Raw genomic sequence first — 27,021 nt, 5'->3', positions numbered from 1 at the left:
GGGAGACAGGAAGAGGAAAAATGCAGCTCCTGTTCTGAAAGAACAGGAAATGAATTAAATATAATATAATGCACTCTACAAGTCAATGAAAAAGATGAGGACGAATGTAAGCTCTACACACTCCACAAAGAAACACCCCAAGAGGAAATGTCCAATGAGTTTTGTTATTCATAATTTCTTATGTCTTTGTGCTTCAGATTTCTAGGGCCTTTGGTCTTCCGGCCAGCATAAATTATTCACGGTGGAGCATGTGGCTGGATTGAATTTCTATTCTTTGCTGCAGTTCACCAAACAGAAAATATTAGACTTGTTGGTTATTGAAATTGGACTCAGATCCACTTCAGTATGCAGCTGGGAATCTTGAGGTCTTGGGTGAAAGGACTTGCTTGCCTCATGGAGGCCAGATGCTAGTTTCTTTGTTTTCTCCATTGATTCCATTCCATCACTATAGGTTGCCTCCTGGCCTGCCATAAAGGGAAGATCAATGGGGACCTGGAGATGGCTCAGTTGATAAAATGCTTGTTGTGCGAACTGGAGACCTGAGTTTAATTTTCAGAATGCACATAAATTAAAGAACATGCGTGTAATCCCGGCATGGGGGATGGAGATGGGTAGGTTCTTGGAGCTCTCTGGCCAGCTAGTGTAGCTGAATTTGCAAAATCCAACTTCAGTGCGAGACTCTCTCTCAAAAAATGTAAAGTAGAGAATGATTGAGGAAAACACTTGGCCTCCACATGCACATATATACATGTGGTGTATACACACACACACACACACACACACACACACACACACACACACGGGAAAACAAAGTTTTGTATCCTGTAAATTGGAGTCTTGATCACAATGGAAACCTCTGAGTTTCAAGACCATCCTTTGGTGGTAGGTTTAGAGTCAACTCTGAAGATACAATCTGAACTTTCGGCCCTGTGGACTTTACAGAGCTAGCATACAAATGTTCCCTGATTTATTGTCCCCTTCAAAATCCCACATTTATAGATAAGGAAGCCAGCATGGATAAACTGATAGTCCATTCAATGCAAAAAAGATAGTTTAACCATCTTGCATTTAACAAAACAATTTTTTGTTGTTGTTGTTTTTTGAGACAGGGTCTTATGTGGCCAAGGTTGACCTTAAACTTGCTAAGTAGCCAAGGATGACCTCAAGCTCCTGATTCTCCCTTCTTTCCCCTCCCAGATGCTAGATGTGCAGACATGTGTCACTGTGCCTGGCCTTAACAACAACAAGAACAACAAGAACAACAACAAGAACAACAACAACAAACCATTTTGATCGGTAGCTATTGTTTTCTCTCCTTCCTCTTCAACTTCTCCCCCAAGGGCCACACAGCACTGAAAGCCTTTTTTCTTTGAGGAATCCAAAACTCCTTGCTTGGGTGGCTCAGAAAATTTTTCTGGAAGGGTCAGACTCTAGTCATCTTGGGGGGGTGGTAAATAAGAAGGTATTTCAAGAGAGAGAAGGCACATTAGAGAGGAGGTGTCATTTAAATGTGCTTCTCTTGTTTATCCAAGATTGAGGAATAAGGCTAGGGAAGGAGAAGAGGCTGTTCAAGGTTAGAAGTCAAAAGGCCAGAGGCAAGGCAGAGAACAGGTCCAGACGAATCCTATGAAAATGATAGTGCCGACAGCTTGTTCAAAGACTTGGTGCCTTTAAGATGGAATTAGGGCAAATGTCTGCATCATCAAAAACGACAGTAGCTGTTAGTGCTCTCCCAGTCTTCTTTACTGTTCTTTTATTTATTTTTTTTATCTCTAAGCCCATCATCATCATCAGTGTCATCACTCTCCTCACCACCGTCACCATCAACATCTCTGATGACACTGCACTCTGCCTGTGTCTCTTTGCTGGAGTCCTGTTCCCACCTCACACTTCAGGGTACTAAGGTCACTATGGCTATGTTTTGGCTTCCCCCATTCTCCTCGGATCCTTTAGCAACAGCACCCACATGGCAAAGCTTCATAAGGTCTTAGCATGGTCCTTATCCTGCCAGAAAATCAAAAAGGTGGAAGTATGTGATAAAGCAATGTGGACCACTGAGGCAGAAGCACTGGGACCATGTAAGTCTGCAATCTGAAAAATTGCATGAAGAGCAAGGGCCCTGGATTTTGATAATGGATCTATCAGTAGCCATCCTTAGGAGCTTAGATTAAGTCTCCTCATGACTCTGAGCGTCAGGTTCCACATCTTTCAAGTGTACCTCTTGTGAACTGAAGGCCATACTGGATAGGAATGAGAAAAGCAAACCTTTCCCATCTTGTGGAATATTAATTAAAGATGTGTGACATTCTTTTATGCTACAGAATATTTGTTTAATGATGCAAAGATGTGTTGCATTCTTTTACGGTACATTTGTTTAGCTCTGAGAAGCTGTGTTACTGTTCCTGCCAAAAATACCTAATTGGTTTAATAAAGAGCTGAATGGTCAATAGCTAGGCAGGAGAGGGATAGGCAGGGCTGGCAGGCAAAGAGAATAAATAGAAGGAGAAAAAGAGAAGAGAAGAGGATTGAGAAAAGAAAGAGAGGAGGATGCCAGGGGCCAGTCACCCTGCCAGACACAGACTAAGAAGGAAAGAAAAGGTATACAGGAACAGAGCCCAGAGACAAAAGGCAGACAGGATAATTTAAGTTAAGAAAAGCTGGCTAGGAAGTAGCCAAGCTAAGGTCAGGCACTTATAAGTAAGAATAAGTCTCCATGTGTTTGTTAGGGAGCTGGGTGGTGCCCCCCCCACAAAGAGTAAAAAGAGTAAAGAGTGAAAAACAAACAAACAAGAAACATCTATATCCCCAGCAGGTTGTGAGTTTTCTAATCACACACATCAGCAGCCAACTTCCATTTGCAGCTTCAACTTAGCAAGAAAGCCATGATCTGATTTAACTAATTCTAGCTCACTCCTTTCCATTTTCCTGGGATGGGGATGGGAGGTGTAGGGTATAATGAGGCAACAAAGGATTGACTGTTCAAATGGCATTGTTCCTGTCTTTAAATGAACATTAGATTACTGCTTTTGTTGTTGTTGTTAAAAAGGGACTACTTAAAAATATATAGCCAGGTACCAATAGTATGTCAGATACTATGATATGAGAAGAGTGGACAGTAAGAGACTGTTTCTGTAGGTCAGCTCACAGTGTCGTAGCAGAGATTAGAAAAATTGTGACTTAATCCTTTGTGTCTCAGTTTCTTCCTCTTGTAAATAAGGCTAAAATGGTAGCCCACAGTATTGTCTTTGACACTTAACTCCATTGCTGTATGTAAAGTATGTATAAAGTGCCCGACACACAGAAAGCACTCAGTAAGCATCAGTTATTGAAGATCTCTGGTTGATCTGGTGGACCTGAGGATTGGCAAGTCCAACAGGTAGGAGGGGTACTTTAGGAAAAAGAGGCAGGCGGGAGCCCAGGCCAACTGAGAGGAGTGGACATAACTGTGCTGACAAGGTCAATGGCTGCATTTGATCTATATTACTTAGTAGGGTAGGAGACAGACCAAGCAAAACACATTTTATGTTTCAGACTTTCAACTCATATATAGTGTGACTCCATTTTAAAAAACAAATATTTACATAGACTGTACCCTCCAGTGTTCATTTAAATGATCTTAGAATTTCAAACATAAAATTAGGTGGAAACTCCTCACACCCATGACTTTTATGGTTTTTATGGCTCTATGGGTTTTCCGAAAAGAAAACCAGAACGGAATTTCAAACAGAATATAAACAAAACTAAAAGAAATCAAAAGGCTGGAGAGATGGCTCCGTGGTTAGGAGCTCTGGCTGTTCTTGCAGAGGACCTGGGTTTTATTCTCAGCACCCACATGTTAGCTCACAATCGGACTCTTTCAAGAGTCTGGCTTATTTTGCTAAACATAACCTCCTCTATCCAGTTTCATCCACCCCTGCAAATGTCATAATTTAATTCTACTTATGAGCTGAATAAAATTCCATTGCATAGATGTACATTTTCTTATCTGCTTATCTGTTGATAGAGCTTCTGGCTTACTCCATACCTTGGCTACTGTGAGCAATGCAGCAGTAAGCATGATTGTGCAAGTAAGTATCTCTGTGGTGAGCTGATTTAGAATCCCTCCACTGTACAGTCTCCTGGAGTTCTTTCTAAAGCATATATTTCCAGGGGCAGTACAAACATATCAAGACTTGGCTTACTGGGTAACGGCAGATCACATGAGCCTCTGATATATGCAGAGTAATTTTTTTTTTTATATCTGCAATCACGTGCTGTAGTGGGCATGCTGTCCTGTGTCAGAGTGGAAACCCCTGTTTCCCCACAGAGGTCTTATGTGTGCCAGCCTGGTACTTGGTCAGCAGGGCCATTAACTCCTTATAGCAGACATCGGAGGTCCATTAGCAATATGCTCTGTCCTCATCAGACTACACAGAATTTAACTTCAGACACAGGAGAAAAACCTCCATCCTTGCCTGATAAACAATTATCTCAGACCTCCCACAGAGCCAGAAAATGAGTAAATTGTGTGCCTCATATTTTTGTGTCTCCAAATAAGGAGACACATAATGATTGTGTCACAAACATTAATTAATCATCCCATCTGATCTCCTTTGCCAATCCCCATGTGAGTCCTTAGCACTCATTTTCCCCCTTATAATGCTAATGGAAAGGAAAACTTCCATTCACCCGGTGCAAGAATTACCTACATCTTGCACTTTTAAAAGTCAGTATAACAACGTAGAGATCTGCTTTCTTTACCACAAGCTGAGACTGCTTTTACATTTCAGAACCACTCTCTGAGAGATGCAGGGATATTTCTTAGGAGACAGATGTCTTGTAATTAAGGATTTATTTCTTGAGCCACAGGCTGAGTTTGTGAGTCCCACAGAGGGGCTAGCCTGCATATGCTGCCCACGAGGTGAGGAGTCTGTGGATATATTGCTAGACTAAAGTTTTGGCCAGTACCTCTGGCCCTTCCCTCGCTGTCTTTATGGAGTCACAACATCCTGGAGCTGCCTAAGTCCAATGGTGAGGCCGGTGTTCATGGTGTCTCTGTTAAGAAGACCTCTCTGCGAGATTCTTTTAGTTAAAGGCATTTCATCCTAGGGGGAATGAATTGCAAATATCTCACTAGGAAATCATTCAGTAGGAAGCCTCGCTGCATGCTTAGCTGCTGAGGTGTTTCTTGAGCAAACCATGGGGCAACTAAAAAGAACATTTTGTGTAAACAACAAACAGGGATTCAGAACACCCAGGTTTGTGAATTTTATTTTGTAAGAGGTGGAATGATGAGCGAATTAAATAGCTGGTTTGTACATTTCTATGAGCAATAGAGGATTCAAGACAGGAAGACCCACTTTCTGTTTACCCAGGGAGCCTTGCTCTTTGTGGGAGAGATATGAATTATCGTACTGGTTTGTTATGCTGGAGAGAGGGGAGGCTTACTAAAATCATCTGGAGAATCTCCCCCAAACACCCAGATTCAATTTCTTCTTTCCCTGTCTATTTATCCCAAGATACCAGGCTGGTCTGGACCCCAAGGGAACATACTATTATAGCTATACTGGGCCATGAGATTTGAGGACAACACCCAACTTGATGTTGTAGAATATTTCTCCACTCCGAACTTATACATCAATCTCAAAACCATTGAAGATAAACATGGCGGAGCTGATGCACACAAACACAGAAAGCTTTCTCTGGCCCCATGAGAGTTAAAAAAAAAAAAAAAGAATTTTTATTTACCTACCTTTCACAGTTAGGCCCAGCATAGTTTTCTTTACAAACACACCGAACAGCTCCATTTTTCCTGTAGCAGGATTCTGCAAAGCTAGAATCATGGGAGATGTTAGAAGTCATTCCATTACCACTGATTTGTAGGCTGACTTAATTTTGTTAGGTCATTTCTACCTGGTTACTCTCCAACAAATGTGATTAAATTCTTACCCTTCAGAACAGACTGCACCACAAGCCATGTGGGGCCATCTCCCAGGTATACCATTACATATCTCTATATAGAGGTGGTTTATTAGTTTTGTCTAAAAACAGCAGGGATTTCTAACATAGTGGATTACATAATACCAATATATTCAAATATGTGTATATAATATTTACCTTCTAAGTGCAATTCTAAAATATATGCCCAAAAGCCAGAAATAGAAAATTGACTGGTCACTTTAGACTTGTACAGAATTCTCTCCTATTTCCACCACGTTTTGTGTATACATTAAATGTTTCTTCACAGTTTTTCTGAACTCAACCTCTGTTTTTAAAGATCATGAGCGAGCCAGTCCTAAATGAGATCATCCAGAAAGCCTTACTCTTTCCTTCTGTGTACCTTAAGTTTTTGGACTAAGGGTGGAGGGACTGACTGAAGTAGATCAAAGAGCCAAAAACAAGTCCTCAATAGAGAAATAAAGTTCATGGTGTACACACACACACACACACACAAATCCACCCCGTGGAAATTCCTTTTTTCTTCTTCTTCTTCCTCCCCTCTCCTCTTCCTTCTTTATTCTTTTTTTTTTTTCTTTTAATTTATTTATTGTGTATACAGTGCTCTGTCTGCATGAGTCCTTACAGGCCAGAAGAGCGCACCAGATCTCATTAAAGGTGATTGTGAGCCACCATGTGGTTGCTGGGAATTGAACTCAGGACCTCTGGAAGAGCAGTCAGTGCTCTTAACCACTGAGCCATCTCGCCAGCCCCCCTTCTTTATTCTTAAGTTAGTAAAAATTAGGACATAAAACAGAAACGTAATAAAAAAAAATATTGGTCCAGCAGAATAAATACCCATCCTAATTGATTGAGGCAGAAAAAAAAAAATGGAGTGTTACCCTTTCAGGTATGGCAAATTTCCCAATGACACACCAGTTTTGTGAAGTTTAGGTGTAATGTGTGTGACTTTTTGGGCTTCTGGACTGTTCGATCAGCGGGGTGTGACCTCTGCTCTCACTTTCTGTATGTGCCAGCAATGTCACCCTAACGACGACTGAAGAAAAGCAGAGGGATATGTATGTCTGCTTTCCTCAAAGGTGGTTAGAAAATCGGTACAAAAACAGTGTGTGTTCCTCAGTGAGAGGCCACAGTCAGGATTCACTTTCTCAGAAGTTTGGCGAAAACATCCCCATGACATTCTATTTCCTTGGAATTTCACCCTTTATTTTGCCTGTTCTTATTCCTTAGCTGACCTAAAGAAATCTTGCCTGTTGCATTCCAAAAAAAAAAAAAAAAAAAAAAAAAAATGAACAAATGCTCATGCATCTTTCTTTGAAGGTGTTCCATCCAGGCTGCCCATAGCTCAAAGAGGAAACATCTGCCTGGGGTGTCTGGAGTCCTCTGTGTTTATTTGATGTCCTACTGTTTCAAACAGATGCCATTTTCCTTAATTGGAGCGATTAGCATAGCTGCTGGTAGACACAGAGGATGTCTGGCCAGCCCAGAATAAACAAGTGGACTCTATGCAAATAGCCCTTGGGAACAACCGAAGGTTCATTGATTGGTTTCCATGGTGCAGGCTCTGAGGCAGTGAGTACCAGCCATGGATGTTCAGTTTTCTTTTCACTAGCACTAACAGTTTATGCTTTAAAACCGGGGAAATCTCTATTATTGGATGTGAAAATTAAAACCCGATGCCTTTCCCAGTCTACTCTAACTCCTGTGGTGCCCTTTGCAAGTGGGAAGATGGATTTACTCTGGGAAAACCCTTAGGTTTAAGAAGAAATAGAAATTAAAAAAAAAAAAAAAAAACTTTTTTATTGCCTAGATGTTTCAAGCATTATCTCCTTGCTTAAAAATAATATCTGCTTGTACTTTAGTTATGTGTCTTGTGTGTGCCCATGGCCCTGCTTGAGGGTGCCTGAGGAGGCCTGGAGAGGGTATCAGTCCCCTGGAGCTGGAGTTACAGGCAGCAGTGGTTTTCTGAGTGTTGGGAACAGAATCCTAGGCCTCTGCAAGAGCAGCAAGCACTCTTAAGCACCCAGTTACCTCTGGTCCTCCTCTTCCTTGTTTTTCTGATGAGCTGTCAGTCATTAACTGGAAACCCCAGTCCTAGGAGGTTGATTCAACCCATGGCTTTTCAATATAATTCAGATTCCCAATTAGGTGCTTGCCTGAGCAGTTGTCCGATACTTATTTTAGACTGATGCTTTTTTTTTAAATATATATATACAGAAGTAGCAATATGAATAGTTTTTGAAAGCAAGAAATGACAGTGTGACATTTGACTTTTTGTAATATATCTGATGAATGCTTGAGATAGTTCCTTCACTAAATCAATAATAAAACCAGATCAAAGATTAGGGGATCCAGCCAGATCTTGTCAGTCCTGTGACCACCAACTAACCCATCCCTGCCTTTTTGAAGTCGGTTTTCCTCAACTTGGCCACTACAGAGAAAACTGTAACATCTCAGAGAAGGCCTGCCTCTCAGACCCTCTTCCCACCCCAACAAAATGTTATTTACTCAGGGGTAGCATCATTTTGCCTTTGTTTTAATTTTCTGCGGGTTTTGTTAATCATGTCTGTATCACAGAGAACATGGTGAGTTTTTGTCTCTGTGAGTATGCTTCTAACTCGGGAATGTGTTCCTGAGGTCCCTCAGCTGCTGCCTCCGACCCTGGATGTGTCCTTTCATGCGCAGAGCATGGGCAGGAGTCATGGATCTTGATGTCCTTGGAAACTGCTTCTGAGCTGAGGGCAGGAGACTCATTACCCAGCTGGTCGATTTCTGCTTCTCTTATGAGAAGGGGCTAACAGCCTGAAGCATTGCTTCTTGCTCAGCTAAAATACGGGACAATCTGTCTCAAAAGAGAAAGGCTCATTTGCTGAAGGAGAATAAAAATGGCTTTACTTTGACCCAGTGAATCATGGCTCTCAGCTGTTGGAGAGATACACTGCTGGCGAGGAGTATCAGTGTGATATTGGCATATGGCAAGTGCTGAAGAGATATTTTGTCTGATTTCATGTAGACAAAGGTCCTCCATTTGTAGGGAACGGTATTTTAAAGGTCTGATATCTTAAGACGTTAATGTTCAATAATTGAGATGAAGAATGGCCAGGTGAATGGGGCAAAAGGGCAAAAGCCTGAAGACGCGATTGGAAGGAACCTTTTAAGATGGCTTTCCTAATTCACGCAGTGTCTAAAGGAACTGTCTAAGCTCAAAGCTTCTAACTCCTTTTCTGAGCAGACGACGGTATATGACGTCTTTATATGGGTAGATGTGAGTGAAACTTGTTATGAGGAAGTGGGCGGTAAATGTCTCTCTAGAGGGGGTTAGGATTAATGTTTGGGAACAGAATTTTAATGAGCATTTAAAGATTATACCCGGATGAGGCAGGCAGTTCATGAATCAGGACATTCTTGAGTGAAAATAACCCAACCTTTAGTGTTTGTGTTCTTCACTCTCCCTTCCAGGACCGTTCATCTTGCACACATTACTAATGCTGTCAGCCATGAAAAATCACTAAGAAAGGTCCGAAACAGCTTAATAAACAACTTAGTGGGTTTCGAAAGATGCAAATGTAGAAGTTTTGACTTTGCTCGCTGGCCGGCACGTTGTAAGATTTGAAAACACTTGATTCCTCAAGGGATTAAGGAAGACAAGTAAGGGGACATCTGGCTGCCATCTTCCTTTATCACTTTATCATTGTGTGTAGGGGGCAGATATTTGGGCCCTTTTCGGTGTGTGCATATGTGTATATGTGTGTTTGAGTGTGTAGAGGTGAGAGGTTGATGTGAGATGTGTTCCTGGATGGGTCTCGATTGCTCTCCACCTTATGTACTGAAGCAGGGTTGCTCGCTTGAACCCAGAACTCAGTAATTCAGCTAACTGACCTAACCAGATTGCTCCAGTGATCCAAGCACTGGGGTTAGAGGCAAGCTACCACACCTGCCCAGCATTTACATTGGTCCTGTGATCCAACCCTGGTCCTCATGAATGCACTACTGAGCCATCTTCTCAGCCCATACGTGGGCTCTCTAAGTAATCTATTTAACTTACTCTTTACAGTTACTATCAATTATGTAAATACTGTCTATAAAAAACAACAGTTCCTGGCATATAGTAAATAAAACACAGTTTCAGCAAAGTTACTATCCTCTATGTTTAATAAAGTCAATATCTACTTCAGCGTTTTCCTGTGTTCAAGGCATCCATCCACATGGTCCACACATGTTACCATGTCCAGTCTCACAGGCCCACTGTGGGCCTTTATACCTTACTTTAATTTACTTACTAAGGAAAAAGCTGAGTCCAGAGCAGGTAAAAGAACCAAGGGATGGAGCCAAAATTTGAACCTAGTCTCACAGAGAACAATGCATAGAGACAAGGTAACCAGTCTGAGACCACATAGGTATTACGTGTCAAAACAGAAATGTGAAGGTGGGTTGGTGACTTTATTCAATACACCTAAGCTGTTGATGATTCTGTTTAAAAACACATCTAAACTCTGACCTCCCCTTTTTAGTAAAGAGCTTCTATAACTCTTGAATTTGTCAAGTGAAAAGACATCTTTTTCTTGGTTTATAAAAAGCCTCTTCACTGTACCTGAGTATGCTAATGAGGAGACTTAATGACCCTTTAATGGATTCAGTGTGGGCGTGGTCACTAGAGGAAACATTCCCATGGCTAAAGGGCTAGAACATTCAATGCCCCGCCCCCAACCTCTGAGGTCAGTCTACAATGGCCAATGACCCATCATGCCTCTGAAAGGAAACTTGTGCAAGAAGTCTGAACAGTGGGGCTCAGGAGCTTCTGGGTTCTTCGCATACAGAGACACCTTTGAGAACAGGGGTTCAGCTCTTGGAGACGGTGTGGGATTTCTGAACCTTCTCCTCCTGTTCCCCTGTATTTCCTTCCTACATTATTCATGTCTTTCATACATTATTTATTGTAGTGATATTTTGTTTGTGCTCTAACAAATAAAGCTTGCCTAGATAACAGAGTGTGCAGAGCTAGCCATTAGAGGCCAGGCAGTAGTGGTACAAACCTTTAATCCCAGCACTTCGGATCTCATGCCTTCGATCCCAGTACTTGGGAGGAGGAAACAGGAAGTGATATGGCTGGGTGGAGGAAACAGGAAGTGATATGGCTGGGTGGAGAGAGGAAATGATAAGGGGGTGTGGAGACAGGAGCTTGGCCCTTTCAGTCTGAGGATTCCTAGAGGAAAGAAGTCTTTCTAGTGGCTGGCTGCTCTGCTTCTCTGATCTTTCAGCTTTTACCCGATATCTGACTCCAGGTTTATCTGACTCCGAGTTTTTATTATTAAGACCAATTAGACTTCCAAGCTACAACTTATTTACATATATTTCCTTAGAGGTTACCTCATTTGGCTCTTCCTCAATTGTATCATTTAAATAAACTGATAGTCATAAGTATAATGCTGTTTTGAGTTTTGTGAATAATTATAGCAAATAATTAAACACAAGAGTGCTTGAGGGAACCCCAAATTTGGTACCGGAAAGTGCTTAAGCTCCCCACAAAAGTGTCTGTAGGCCAGAGAGCTTTCTTACACTTTTCTCAACCGGAAGCATTCAGTTTTGGCTATGGACAAACTTTGGAACTCCGTGTAGAGCCAAAGAATAATTGTGAGGATAATTATTATTCTAGGCAGAGGCCATCTGCCTTTAGGACTTACTTGGCCAGGTGGGGCAAGGGACAGGGGCACGGCTGGCAGAGTCGGGGTACGCCTCTGATGGAATCTCCAATAAAGCCATCCAGACATTTCTCACAGTGTTCCCCTGTTGTATTCCTCTGGCAGTGCTATGGGACAGAAAATAGGAACAGTGAGAAGAACGAAGAAATTTCACAGACAGCAAATGTAACACCCTGGCTTACTTCAAACAAAGGGGCATCAGGCCTGCCAGAACACATGGTGTGTGGCAACATAAAGCGTCCATGTTAGTCCTAGCCAGAGCTAGAAGTGGAGATGAAGGTGGATGCGTGCATCCTGCAGGTCCGTGTGTGCGCTGGCAGGCTGCGGACTCTATTTGGAGTCTGCGTGCAGAGGGGACTCATCAGTTGCCCATCTTGATTCAGAAGGATAATTAGAACTACCACACGCTGCTAGGTGTTCTGCATGCTTAAGCTTACTGATGTGGAGTGAATATTAAATGAAAACAAATAATATTCCCATAGTGCTTAACCATGACAGCAGAACCAATAAGGATTTACGGGCCTGGAAGGGCACGTATGTCGGGCTGTGGCGCACATGACGGAGAAGGAAGAGAAAGGCCTTCTGCTAATGGTTTGCCATCGTGGTTAACGACACATCAGAAATAGCAGGCAGGTTGATTTGCATAATTTTCCACTTGTGATAAAAGTAACAAATAGGAAGACTGGCATAAACTAGGCTGTTCCTGCTGCCTTGACTGTAGCAGGCTTCAAAATCTCCAGAAGGTTCTTTCCGATTCTCCCCTCACAGTTCTGCCTGTGTTCCACTGCCCACACTGAGCTAACTGTTCCCAGCCTTAGTCCCTCTTCTCTAACACCCTGGGTTATTTAGCACTGTATCACAATTAACATGGGGGAGGTAGGTCCTCAGTACAACGCAGTAGTGCAACAGGAAGAGTCCTATGTCAGGATAGCAACAAGCTATCCTGACTGGACCTTCCTCAAGTATTTGGCCCACTGGTATGGGTTAGGTATGGATATGGATATGAAGTATAATTATGCAGCAGAAAAGAAACTAGAATCTGTCTTAGACTGTGTGATCAGCGAGAATTCTTAAAAATAAAGTTTGATAGGCAGGCAAGAGTGTGTTGACATAGTTCCCGCTCAGTCTTTAAAACTGCGTTATGTGCTCAGCCACCCCACAGGAAATATTTAGGGAAATTAATTGGAAGAGGGAAAACATGAAATGATGAACTAGCATCTTGAGAAAATAAAGGCAATGCACATCCAAAATGAGCCCGAACTCGGGGACAATGCCCTTCTCAGGAAAGACCATGAGCTGTAAACAACTACTATGCATCTGAACCATAAGACATTTGTAAGGATGCTTGTAAACCGGAGACAAATTCGTTTGAGTCCTTGTTGCACAGATGGAACAGGTCTGTACAGAAGAAAACATTCTGAGATCATAGGCCATCTCTAATGGCTGACGTGACCATTAAGGTACAAAAATGGGCTTTTTCTCAGTTCTGTCGTTTTGTCACTTGATGGATGCTTCGGATTCCCCTTCAAGGCGTCAGTTCTATTTGTAGTAGCCAGGGGTAGCAATGTTCAAGGGCAAAGCGATGCAATCTCTCTCAACTGCTAAAATATCAGCGTGCAAACACAGACTTTTCTCACCTGCCTCTTATAAACAATTTATTATGACTCTCCCTAGAAGGCATTGGTATCAGTTTGAGGGAGGGGGCCCGGTAGAGATAGTGCCAGAGACACTTTTCATTTTCCAACTAGTTCACGTGGAACAGTGCCTTGATCTTTCTGTCTCTCCAGTCTCTTCTCTGCACAATGAAGCTTTAGACTAGATGGCCTTCAGGGTTCTTGCTCTGAAAGTCTTTAACCCTGAAACTGCAAAATGCTCCTTCACCTTCAACTGTGGGGGCCCCACAAAGGTTTCCTAGTGAGATCTGAGCTTGCTTTACCCAGCAGGGCTACATTAGAGGATTGCTTGACCACGTGTGTGGTGACCACATGTGTGGTTACCAAGTGATTGGAAAGGGTCTGCTCTTGGCTGTGCTAGGGGGAGGTCTTTTGCGCCACCCCTTGGCATTCCTATAAATAGCTCTCTAGAGGAGACAGAAGGGGCTGGTGGATAAGGATCCAGGCCCTCCTGAGGCTGTCCTGTGTTTTTATCTGTCTCTCTCCCCTCTATCCTTCTATCTAGTATCTCTTATCCCTCACTGCTCAAGAGTACCCTGTCGTAAAATGTGGGAGCCGGTCTCCCAGCTGGGCTCCCACATTCAACACTCTGCCCTTTTCCAAACAGGAAACAAACCTGACGAAAAAAAAAAAAAATCTTGGTGGGAGTGGAGGGGCGTGGGGGAGGTATCAGAAGCCACAGTTTTGAGAAGCAGGAAGCTACATAAAACGTTGGCATCTCCATTCATTTATAAAAGTATAAAGGGTCTGTGAAGTTCGGGAAGTTTGAGAATGGGACATGCCTGTCAGCACTCCTTCAATTTCAGTGCCCATGTGTCTCTTAATGCACTGGTGAAAAGTGCAGTTTCTGATGCAGGACCTCTGGGCTGCAACCTGAGAGGCTGCATCCCAATCAAGCCCCTGTGTAACAGCCAGTGCTGCTGGCTTGGGCTCCACTTAGAGAAGCGAGTGTCTGGAGAGTATTAGCCACTAATTAGTTACTCTGAATGGAGTCTGAGCCATAGTCTCAGCGAAGGGCAGTTTATCTTACGGCAACAAAAGAGTGACAAAAATAGCTCATAAATGAGAAAATTAATTAAAAGATATCTTTTTTTCATGGAAGTCATCATCTTATCATTTCAGTTACTAAAGCATTCATTCAGTTAATAAACCTGGATTAAGATGATACATGATGGATAAGGAGCTGCAACTGGTATTAAGATGAAGAAGACCCAGTTTCCGTATTTGAGGAACTCATAGGCTCATGAAAGAAACAAAGAATAGCCTTGTGTGCTCTGGGATATCACTGAGGAATGTGAAGGCTTAGTGGCGATGTTGCGACCTGAACCAGGCCTTGAAGCCGTCCTTCAAGAAATCGCCCATAAAGGGCAAATTTAGGCAGAGTGTCAAAGTACAGAAGTGGTTTAGGTAGCAATGTGCTCAGTGTGATTAGAGGCAGAAACCTTTGCTTTGGAGCATCTTAAAAAGAGGGATCCTTGGAGTTGTGTGTGTGGTTGGAGAGACGAGGCAGCAGTAAAGGAGGGGTGCTGTGGTCCTAAACTGAGATCGGAGCAGGTCATAGAAGAGAGGCTGCCACCTAACCGTTTGAGCTGTTGGGATCTAGGATCAAACTAAACGTTGGGGAAGTGTTGGAAGTTGATGAAGACAGAATGATGCTGTCATTAAGTGAGGTGGGGAATGAAGAGGAGAACTAAGTTGTTGCAAGGGCAAGGATGGAAACTGTCTAGAGAATCTTGTATCTGCATTCACCTCCCGCTGTGTTCTGTACTGATGTACAAAGCAGAAGGGGACTCCATGGAACTATTCATCCTTTCCATTCTTTAAATCGTGCCATTTTTTGACTTTGTGTCCAACCTTGGCTATCATGGAACCAAAATGATGACTATTTGCAAAAATGTCAGATTTTTAAAAATTTGGAATAGACTGAAAAATCATCAAAACTGGGGTATAGCAATACATAGTCATTTTATTGCTGTGTTTCTTTAGCAGAATAAAAGTAGTGGATTTTCCCATGGTCCATGACTTCTCTAGTCTTGGGACCTTGGCCACTTTAGCAGTGCCAGGTATGAGTTTGATCTCATGGAGTGGGCCCTAAAGTCAACCAGACAACTTGGTGACTCCCATAACATTCATGCCACCATTGCACCAGTGTATCTTGCAGGCACTTTGCTGTTCTAAGTCTCAGGGTTTGTAGCCGGGTGATGCTACTTTCTCTTCCGATAGTATGAAAACCGCCTTCAGCACTGTGAAAGCTAGTGAACAGGAGTGAAGCTTCTAGTTAGGTACCAGTTCAGTTTCTTCACATTCCATGACCTAAGTTACCAATGTCTTCAGCAACAGGGCCTTCTCTCATCAGGTAGTGGGGAGTAGCCAATGGCCTTAGAAATCACCTGCAAAGTTTAGGGTGTGTATGTGTGTGTGTGTGTGTGTGTGTGTGTGTCTGTCTTGGGCTAATTTTGATCTTTTATTTGTGTAATTAAGTATAATTTGTGTCCTTTTAAAAAATTTAATTTATAAGAATATAAACATGATAACCTGGAAAATAGGTTGTAGGTGATTTTTTTCTCCTTGAATTTCAAATACACTTATACATATAGTATGTATGTATATATATAATACACTTAGTATATATTTATTATTTTTCCCACTGAGCACACTTTACTTAAATTAGAGGGAAAAACATTTCTCTCTGAATAGAATATAATGGGGTCACCGCCATTAATATGAGAGAGACAGCTATTTCTTTCTGTGTATAGTTTCTGTCTTGGAACAAAGTAATTGCAGGAAGATTGACAACTGATGCACATATGAGTGTTTAATGTCCTGGTGCACTACCAGAATCAGAGAAGGACCTTGTGATGATGAATCGTCTCAGATGCCCATGTCTAGATCGAAAACTACAACTGTTCCTGTTCTGGAAACATCGTCATAGCTGTGGCTTCATCGTCGCTCATGATGGACACTAGCAGAATAAGCGAGCTTTGCCTCCTCTTTCACGGATTCCACTCACTCATTTTGCCAGTTGTTTGGTGGAAGCAGATGGGCCTAGTGATCCTTTCTGTCTCATAGTTTAATAAATCAGGTAACAAACAGCCTTTAATTAGTCACGTTATCAGCAACGTACATTGTTAGTTCAAGTGTATGCATGGGATTTCCCCCCAAATGTCACTGGGATTAAAATAACAGGAAACCGGAGATGAAAGCATTAAAAAGGGGTAGATGTTGGCAGCTGTGTGTGCCTACAGGGCTATGGAGGACATCCTGGATGTAATGGTTATTTAAGACTATGGGGGGGGGCAAATACCATGATAAAAAAAAACCCAAATGACAAAATAACAAAATTTAGTATTTTGCCAATTAATCCCCTGTCTCTAGAAAAGTGACAACCAGTAGGTTCATAATAAATGTTTTCTAATTTGCATCTTAATATGAAACGTGAGTTAAATTGCACCTTTAAGGCACACACCTCAGAGGCCACTTATAATAAAAAATTATCCGTTCAGTAGGGATAATTAAATACTTTTGAGTATATTTAGATAAGTTTGTTGTGGTTTAATAAAACTACTCTTGCAGTTTGGGGAGGCTCTTTTTCCATACAGGAATCTGAAGCACAGAACTACCATGCTTTATAGTTGCTGAAGAGGAGCATGGTGAGCGCACACAAACTTAAGTCACGTCGTGGCTTCTACAGGAGCCGCTCTGGTCTGCTTCAGCAGCCATTTTTACTAAGTTGTCAATCCAATCTCGGAAATGTGAAGTGTTCAGCAAAGTCTTTAACTCTGGCAGCCTTCTCTGTCTCCATCAGCATCTGGTTCTCTGAAAAGCTGTCTGCTGGGGAAGTCATCTTAGCGAAGGAGGAAAAAGCTCTCTTTCGGGCTTGAATGCAGAATTATAAAGAGCAGAAGGACAAAGCATTCATCTTCATCGGCTATATGGTTTCAGCAACGCTTAAAAAAATCATTTAGAGCCATAGACCTGATTATCTTACATGCTGCAGCAGGCTACGGGACAACGGCTGTACTCTGGTTTACGTGGGATGAAGGCGAACATTTGGCAAACTATACTGTTACAGTGGAATCCGGAGGGTGGGGGTTCTCCTGTGTATTATTTTCAACCCATCACCACTGGTCAACAGCAAGAAGCCAGCTGCCAGGGGAGGGAGGGAGGCCAGGACCCTCCTGGAGCATGTATGCACATTCATGCAAAGCCTGAAGGGCCACTTGCAATCAGAAGGCGTTGACACGATATATTTTGTAGGAAAAACTGAAATGTAGAAAAAAGCTTGGTTGGCCATTTTCCCCTGCATGTCCCTGACTCACCAGACAGAAGCCAGAGCCATCCAAGCACTCCTGGGAATTGCCGTTACAGTCACAAGGTGAACATTCTCCTGACCACGTGCGAAAGAATCCAGCGTTGCATCTCTGAAACAGACAGCGACATGCATTTTCATTATTGGAAAGGTATATTCTGGTCAGCATTTTCTGAGGAAAATAATAAGAGACGATTATTAAATGAAATATTTCTTTAACAAAATATGAACGTGTGCTATTTGTACAGCCATTCAGCAACAGAGGTGGCTACACAATCTTCTTTGTTGTTCAGTTTCTTTTCTTCTTTTGCTCTGAACAAGAGGAACACTCAACAAGGTTCCATCACTGTAAGGAAGAAGGATCTTAGGTAGGAGAGCCAGAGACAGAGAGACAGAGATGGGAGAGAGATGGGGAGACAGAGAGACAGAGACAGAGATGGGGGAGGGATGGAGGGGAGAGAACGAGAGCGAGAGAGAGGGGGGGGGATTTTCTCTTTTTTCCAATCCAAGCAACACAAAGTCAAATCAGACCTCAGCTGCGTTTTTCTCAAGGTGAGAAGTTATGTGACGCTCCCTATAATAAAGACCCGTAGTTTCGAATGACTGACTATGCCATAATAGCTTAGAGTTGTGCCTTTCATAAATGCGAGCTTTTAAAGAACTCTGTACCAGGGGCTGGAAGGATTGCTCAGTGGGTAAAAATGCTTTCCACGAAAGCCTGGTGATCTGAGTTGGATCCCCAGAACTCACAACCCAGGTAAAGGAGGAAGAAAAAACTAACTGCACAAAGTTGTCCCCTGACCTCCACCATAAACATACATATACAATTAAACAACAACAAAAAGAAACACTCAGCACAAACAAAATCCCCTCTGTGTTTTCAGACTGCAAGGTTGCAGAGGTCCTGGTTGGGAAGTGAATGAGGTCCTTGCACTAGTCCAAGCCTGTGTGGTCCTGATCACGAACTTCACTGATTTTCATAATTTGTGAGAATATATTACTTTTCTTCATTTGGGTGACAAACCACAGAGAAGCCAAGTGGCTTGTGGGATTGTGTACCCATTGACCTGAACACTAATGAGTCACTCTCCCGTCACCTCCCTCCCCTGTGCCACCAGAGCCTCCAGTGGGGAAACATTATGAGACTGCTCTCTTCCTATGTGACTGGACTTACAGATATGTAGTTCATGATTTACTGAGATGTCTCAGTGGTGCTGGGAAAAAACGGCATCACAGGCCTGGAAGCAGACTTCCAGACAGATAAGAATCTAGATTGTTTCCATAGATTTACAAAGAACATTTCACATCACACCCCACATTGACCCAATATAGTTTGAACTGTCTTGGATACCAGGACGGTTTTCACTGTATCTGACTTGAGTCCCTCTGACTCTTATGTGAATCCATCCCCCCTTCTTTCTTTTCTCTGCAAAGAAACACAGTAATTCACAGTATAAAAGCACCAATCTGGACCCTAAAGCTACAGAGAAACAAGTATTTTATTGCCTAAAAACCAGCAATCTGGATCCTAAAACTAAAAATTAATATGTTCATTTGAAGAAAGTACAAAAGATAATAATGACATGTGTTTGTGATGTAAAGTCAAAGAAATTTCACCCAAATTAGAGAATGGAAGGCTGGGAGGGACCACAGAATTTATGTGAGTCTGTAGTAGACAGTAAGCCTTTTCCTCAGTTTCTCCAAACCAACAGGGAAGAAAAGAGAAAGATACTAAAATTGCCACCGGAAGGACTTAACTAGAACATTTGATTTCCCATGCTTTTTGCTTGCTTGTTTTGTGTTCCCTCAAGTTAAGGCATACATGTTTTTACTATGATGCAGTATATAGGCAGGTGTATCTAACTGCAATGTTCATAACTCATCTCTTGATTGCTATTGATAGAGATCAGGCGATAGATTCAGCTCCACATACACAGGCGTCTCCCTCAGTAAAGACAATCACATGACAGTAAGATCCCTATGTGTGCCTTAAAGTTCTCAGCTTTATTTAAGATGAATTCTGCTTATGACTCATAAAAATGGATTTGCTGGCCCACAAATGTGCGGCATTTTGCAATTTTCGGGGTCTTAGTTATACGAGGAGCGGCTGACAGTAGTGAAGATCTGGATGTGAATTAGCCTGGTAGTTTCCAAACAGTGGCTCCTGGGTCTGCAGCTGAGCATATTACAGTCATTTGGGGACCTTCAACTCTTCTGACGTCAAAGCCAAAGGATCCATTTTTTATTAATAAACACATTTATTTGCATTTTAAAATAATTTCAGATTTAGAGAAAAATAGCAGAGCTGCTTTAAAAAAAAAAGTTCTTCCTCCAAAGATTCCGGGTTTGGACCAAGATCATGAATGGGCCCTTGTTTACATTAATTGCTCAGTCAACATGTGGTGATTTGAATGGTTTAGAGCCCCATAGCACAGCTGGGGCAGATGGGCTTTTGGAAACTCGGTGGCATACACTCCTAATCCACCCTTCAACCTCTCATATGGCTGAATTGGTCTTTCTCAATAGTCCAGCAGGCAGGACTGTGTGACAGATGAAATCACCTTGTGCCAAGGTTAGGGGGAGGGTTGAATCTGAGAGTTTATCTATTCCCCAGGCTGAGCTGTGACCTGGGGCAGAGGATGATTTGTCTTTAAGATTACACCATGAGAGATAGCAAGATGGGAGGCAGGGATAGGGCTGTGCTGAGCCTGCGTCTGGCTTCTTGCCATCAGGGTAAGGGAAACCTGGTGAATTCCTTTCCTCCTGGCTCTATCCATCTAAAAGAATTATGTGTTACAATCCTGTATCCAGATGCGAGGCACTTTGAAAACACCAAATAAATGCAGCAGATAGGCGACTGGAAGTCCTGGGCATGTGGAGATTCTGATGCCATCATTTGGGTGGGGTATCATGCCCTTGTGTTATAGAGTTTCAGAGATTCCCTGGAAAGGAGTTAAGTGTTTTGAGAGACATTAAATTATTCCAAAGGAAGTCAAGTTTAAGACTCTTTCTTTACATGGAAATATTCCACCATGGTTTACAAGAAAGTCCAAGATCTCTTTATAAGTTTCTTCTTGAAAGTATGTAGGAACTGACAAAACATACCCTTTACCATTAAAATACAGACATGTTCAAGGATGAAAGCAGAACTGTATTTCTCAGTGTTGTTCCCGAGTAATAATTCTTATCCACTGTGCCATGGGCAGGCCTGTTGAAAGATAATGGCCTTCCTTGTAAATTAATTCATGTCTGTCAGTTTTCTTTCTAGAAGATGGTGTTTTGTATGCTTTCAATTTCTTAACAATTAAAAAAATAAGTGTTGAATGTCTTGCCTGCATGTATGTATGTGCACCACATGTGTGCCCAGTGCCTTCAACGGTCAAAAGGGGTGTCAGATCCCCTGGCACTCGAGTTACAGATAGTTGCAAGGCACCGTGTGGGTGCTAGGTACTGAACTGGCGTCCTCTGCAAGAGCAAGCTTACAAATCCTGAGCCATCCATTCCTCCATTCCCCCATGAATGCTTTTAGATGCTACATTCTGCTATGGGATGTTCTTCTGTATGCTGTGAATATGTGTTACTCCCATTGGTTAATAAATAAGCTGCTCTGGCCTATGGTAAGGCAGCTTAGAGACAGGTGGGAAGTCCAAGCAGAGATACAGGAAGGGGAAAGGTGGAGTCAGGGAGAACCAGTCCACCACCCAAGGAGTAAGAAGATGCCAGCAGACCAGTAACATCATAGCTATGTGGCAGCATATAGATTAATAGAAATGGGTTGAGTTAAGTTGTCAGAGCTAGCTAGCAAGAAGCTTGAGCCCATAGGCCATACAGTTTGTAAGTAATATAAGCCTCTGTGTGTTTACTTGGGACTGAGCGGCTGCAGGATTAGGCAGGACACAGGAAAACTTTTGACTACAACATTCAACTCCTTTTTCCATGTAAGAAAACTTTCTTACAGAAGACAATGATAATAATATATGGGTGAACAAACTTTAAGATAATTCAAAGGGGCTGGGTATGTGGCTCAGTTGGGAGGATGCTTGCTCAGCATTCATGAGACCTTGTATTGGATCCCTGGCACTGAATAAACTGGTCATGGTGATATTCAGGAGGTCAGCCTGAACTACAAGAGACCCTATCTTAAGGGGGGAAAAAAGAACATGCAGAGGATTTACATCTCTGGACCCAGGGCCTGTGAAACATTAGTAATAGGATTACAGCATTGAGGATGCTTGTGAAGTATGGTTCTCACAAGCCATTCCACTTTGTAAGTGGTTCAGGCAAATGCTAATCTTTCTTCACTATTACATGCTGACCCCAATAACTAATTAAATTGAATGTTTAACTAACTGAACATGAATGTCCACAGAATCCAAGTGTAGGTCATGCAGAATTTTCTCATTTGGCTCACAGTAAAGCTAAGAGTGAGTTCTGTTATCTTCATTTTACAGTTAGGGGCTTTGTGGTCTTCTTTGTAAATCAGCTAAATGAAGAAACACAGATAAGAAATGCCAGACTTAGGATTTACAATCTTTGGGGTTTTTTTTCTCCATTAAATTTGAACTTCTATTACATCATTAACGTACAGAAGCAAGCCTTCCTTTTTGGATAACTTTGTTTGTAAATTGTTATTATTACAAACATTACAAGTGGGCTGAAATGAATAAATAGTGTAAAATTTCTCCTTTACATCCCAAAAGAATATTCTTCAAAAAATAAATGTTTACAAATATTTAGGTTATTAATGTGTGAAAAATAATTGAGTGGTAAAACTTCCCTTTAAAATGGTTTTTACAGTCACATTGTCATTTTGACCACCGAACCACCTGTAGACCTTTTTTGTGCATGTGTTATTGTTGTTTTGAGACAATGAAGCCCTGGCTGTCCTGGAACTCACTTTGTAAACCAGGCTAGTCTTGAAGTCAGAGCTATCTGCCTACTTCTGCCTCTCAAGTGCTGGGATTAAAGGTATTCATCACCATACCCAACCCTTTTGTATTTCTTTATTATTAAGTGGCCCCATTATTATAGCTTTCTCCAGCTCTATTAAGATTGGATTAGCCTTGGGGTTGGGGAATTTAGCTCAGTGGTAGAGCGCTTGCCTAGCAAGCACAAGGCCCTGGGTTCCGTCCTCAGCTCTGGGGAAAAAAGAAAAAAAAAAAAGATTGGATTAGCCAGGTGGTGGTGGCGCATGCCTTTAATCAAGCACTGGGAGGCAGAGGCAGGGAGATCTCTGTGAGTTTGAGGTTAGCCTGATCTACTCAGCAAGTTCCAGGACAGGCTCCAAAGCTACACAGAGAAACCCTATCTTGAAAAACAAACAAACAAACAAATAAATAAAAGAAAAAGAAAAAATAAATGCCATTCACTCATGGCTGTGAAGAAAAAGAGAAACAATTTTCATTTGCTTACTCTGTCATCGGTGTCAGGAGGTCTGGCATGGAGTGAAAAATCAGTCAATGTATCTTAGTTAGGGATTTTTATTCCTCTGAAGAGACACCATAGCCACTGCAACTCTTATAAGGAAAACATTTAATTGGGATGGGTCACCTACAGTTTCAGAGGTTCAGTCCATTATCATCACGACAGAGGGCATGGCAGCATGCAGGCGGACGTGGCACTGGAGTAGTAGCTCAGAGTCCTACATCTTGTGCAACAGGAAGTCAACTGAGACACTGGGCAGTATCCTGTACATAGGAATGTAGCAGGAATCTTAAATGGTCTTATTAATAAAACCAAACCTGGAGCCAGGTATTGGGGTGTATGCTGGAAGATCAGAGAAGCAGAACAAGCCACAGCCACCTCACCTCGCCAGTTCCTCAACTGATCCTGTTTCCTCAGACTAGATGCCTCTCAGCTGAACTGTGTTGCTCAAAAGCCTAAAAGCTTAACCAGCCAAATGCTTCTAGTTTCTGGTCTTCACACATTATATACCTTTCTGCTTTCTGCCATCACTCCCTGGGATTAAAGGCTCACTTTCTGGGATTAAAGGCATGTGTCACCATGCCTGGCTGTTTCCAATGTGGCCTTGAACTCAGAGATCCAGATGGATTTCTGCCTCTGGAATGCTAGGATTAAAGGCGTGTGCTACCACTGCCGATCCTCTATGTTTAATATTGTGGCTGTTCTCTTCTCTGACCCCAGATAAGTTTATTAGCATGCACAATATTTTGGGGAACACAATACCACCACATAGGAAACCTCAAAGCTCACCCCCACAGTGACACACTTCCTCTAACAAGGCCATACCCATTCCAACAAAGCCACACCTCCTAATAGTGCCACTGCTATGAGATTATGTGGGCTAATTATTTTCAAACTACCGCACAATGTATGTAAATACTTACCTAATTTTCCATTTATAGAAATTAGAATAGGTGGAAGGAGAAAACTAGGTGTGACTTCTGTACATGGCACTTATCCTTAAAGGTACTGGAGGTGACAATGTATGTTACAATTATAGATTTCATTATTTCCAGAAGTCATCATCAGCTCATGATATAAACTATTTAATAATGGAAGTATAATGAGTCAAGATTAAGTTTTTACAAACAATGCCATCTGTACAACTGTTTTGTTATTTTTGCTCTCATTTAAATAAGTCTCCTTGAGGACAACTAAACTCATTCTGACAATAATGTCATCATACAGAACACTTTTTGAGTTTCCTTTAAAAATGTAATCATGGGGGCTGGAGAGTTGGCTCAGTGATTAAGAGCACTGGTTGCTGTTGCAGAGGACCCAGGTGTGATTCCCAGCACCTGCATGGTGGTTTACAACCGTCCATAGCTCTATTTCCAGGCACCCAATGCCCTCTTCTGACCTCTAAGGTCCCACGGCCTACACATGGCGCACAACCATCCATGCAGGCAAAACACTCATACACATAAAATAAAATAAATGTCAAAAATCTCTATATAATTTCCTCTTGAAGAACAGTTCAGTCTGCATCCTTTGGGTGTGGCAAACTTGTAAGTGTTTGGAATTATTACATAAATCAAGTGCCTGGCTGAATAATAAGATTTTATTTGAAACATTCATAGAAACCCTACTGTGCTTCCCAAGCACTGCTATGGGAGAGCAAATTAATTGACCACAAGCATCACTTCTGCATAGACCTAAATATCTGGAATCTTCAGTCTTTCTGTTGAAAAGTCTGGTGAGTAAATAATTTAAAAGCTCCAGTGCATCCTCTTGAGATCTAAGGTGCCTCATTGCTCATTAAAACAAACAAAGTGGCGAACTTATGGGATTTGGGAAGAATCTGAAAGGGCCAGCTGAGGATAAGAGACACATCTTGAGGTCTCTAAATAGATGAACCGATGACCTGTAGGGAATTAGATAAAAATCTCCAGCTGCAGCAAATGACAGTGAATTAACTATAACAAAAGCCCATGACAAAATGCATGCTCTCCATCCCTGGTGCTGTGCTCAAAGGACCCAACCAATAATTGCAAATGACACTTGTGATGTGTCTGTAACCAAGGATCTACAAACATTATAAATATCAACATGACTTCATCTTCCTTCCTGAATTAGACGTGGAATTTTGATACACCAATTTTTGCTTTAATTAAGAGACTTGAAGTAGAAGTCTGAATTTACTCCCTAGTATTCAGAGTCGTTATTACTTCCCACATTGGTATTTCTCAAATATAAGAATGTCCATTAAGTTGTCTTTCTGCTTAGGTCTTTGTGTGTATATAACACATCTATTTTCTTCTTGATTCCAGCAACCATGTTTTGGGTCTAATTAAAGTGTTAACAGGCTTTGCTTTTTTTTGTTTAAATAAATGATAAAAATCACTTTAAGAAAGATATTGTCAGCAGCAGCACAAAAATAAATAAATGAAACAAACAAACATAAAGCTGAATGAACAATAACTAAGTATTCTTCCTCAGTTAGGGAGAAGGAACTCTAAGAGTTTCTATGGTCCTTCACAATCACAGTTTGTGTCTGCCTAGGACGTGGATAGACTTAAGAATCTGGATAGTTCCGCTCTCAAAGAACTAACAGCATTCAATGCGACTGCATGCATTCAAACACATCAATTTAGATTTTGCTGCAGAGGACTGACTCTAGGAACAACAACAACAAAAACCTTATAAACAAAGAGGAATCACATAGGTTTGTTGTTGTTGTTTATAAAAACAGAAACGTAGAAATATCTGTAATGGGAAACAGTCCCAAATTAAGGTACTGACAATGTTTGGTTTCTCTTATTTTTTTTTTTTCAGATAGGGCTTAATGTATCCTTGTTTTTCACATATAAAACTACTGGTAAGGTACTGGACCGAGGTAACTGAGTTAGCTCTCTTATATAATGTGTTCTGGGAGAAGTTGGAGGATTGACTGATTTTACTTGAATCTGGAGCGAATTACCCACATACCCTCCCTTGGGTATTTCTAAGCACTTGTTTGCGTAATTGAAATTCCCTGCATTTTAATAGGTGAAGTTAATTTTTAAATTTTGACAGTGATTTCACCATAGCTTGATTAGTAGGGTGGTTTCAACATTTCTCAGAATTTTTTCCCCCCCCAGCTCAAAGGCATTTCTTCTGACTGCCACAGCAAAGCAGATAAAAGCTGAACATAGACAACAGTGCTGCTTTCTCCTAAGTGGCTTTTAGAGCTTTGTGCTTGAAGTTTAGGGTGCAAGGCCACCATGCCTTGTCTACTTCGCAAAGCATTCTAGCTCTCTTAGTCACTAATGAGATGGGGACGATTCAGATGCCCAGGAACTCAGAGGATCACAGTATTCTGGCTGACCTTAAACCACGTCTTTTGATTAGTTAAGAGAGAACACACAGTTACCATGCCATTCATGCTCTAGCGACATGTCGATTGCTCAACATTCTTGATTTGCTATTGGGTATTCTCACTGGTGGAAAACCACGGATCCGCCACTCTCAGATTTCAAGTAACTGTCCCCATACCCTGTGCATCAAACATTTATTAGGACTACAGATACCAGTAGACCCAGGCTCTGTTGAAATAGTCCTCTATTTGTAAAGTTGAAAGGATCGAACAAGAAGCTCACAGCCCCTACAGCTATACAGATTTTCCATTTGAAGTACTGGGTTTGGAATGGTTTTCTCACTAATATTAATGAGCACTTCCTAAACTTTTCTCCTTAGAACACTAGAATATTTTATATGCTGCTTGTCTATAGCATCAATTGTCATTTATATAAGGTAATGAGGCTTCCCCCTTTCTTTTTTTGAAATAAATCTCCTGCTAACATCTGGCTCTCTGCTCTGGATTCTGCTCATATTGCCTTGTGTAACTGCCTTGTTCTTTTCACTCCTCGCCTTCTGGGTCTTGATTACACAACCTAGACTCTGCCAATTTTTTTTTTTTAATTTGAAAACTGACTCAGTCTTATTTAACTTACCAGGGGCA

General features: G+C 41.7%; 1 protein-coding gene across 1 annotated transcript in view; it reads right to left on the bottom strand.

Moving 5' to 3' along the window:
- The window catches only part of Lama4 (laminin subunit alpha 4), a 147,448-nt gene that overhangs the window by 91,068 nt on the left and 29,359 nt on the right, over positions 1-27,021 (bottom strand). The window contains exons 2-4 of the mRNA XM_052751417.1: positions 17,629-17,730; positions 11,619-11,743; positions 5,732-5,812 (exon numbers count right to left, since the gene is read on the bottom strand). Coding sequence (XP_052607377.1) covers positions 5,732-5,812; positions 11,619-11,743; positions 17,629-17,730 — 308 coding nt within the window. The remainder of the gene's footprint in view (positions 1-5,731; positions 5,813-11,618; positions 11,744-17,628; positions 17,731-27,021) is intronic.

This window comes from Peromyscus californicus, unplaced genomic scaffold (genome assembly GCF_007827085.1).
Source record: "Peromyscus californicus insignis strain IS unplaced genomic scaffold, ASM782708v3 Scaffold_22__1_contigs__length_63687245, whole genome shotgun sequence".
In the NCBI taxonomy this organism is placed as follows: domain Eukaryota; kingdom Metazoa; phylum Chordata; class Mammalia; order Rodentia; family Cricetidae; genus Peromyscus; species Peromyscus californicus.
Note: the sequence above shows the minus strand (reverse complement) of the source record. Positions and strands in the feature narration are given on the sequence as shown.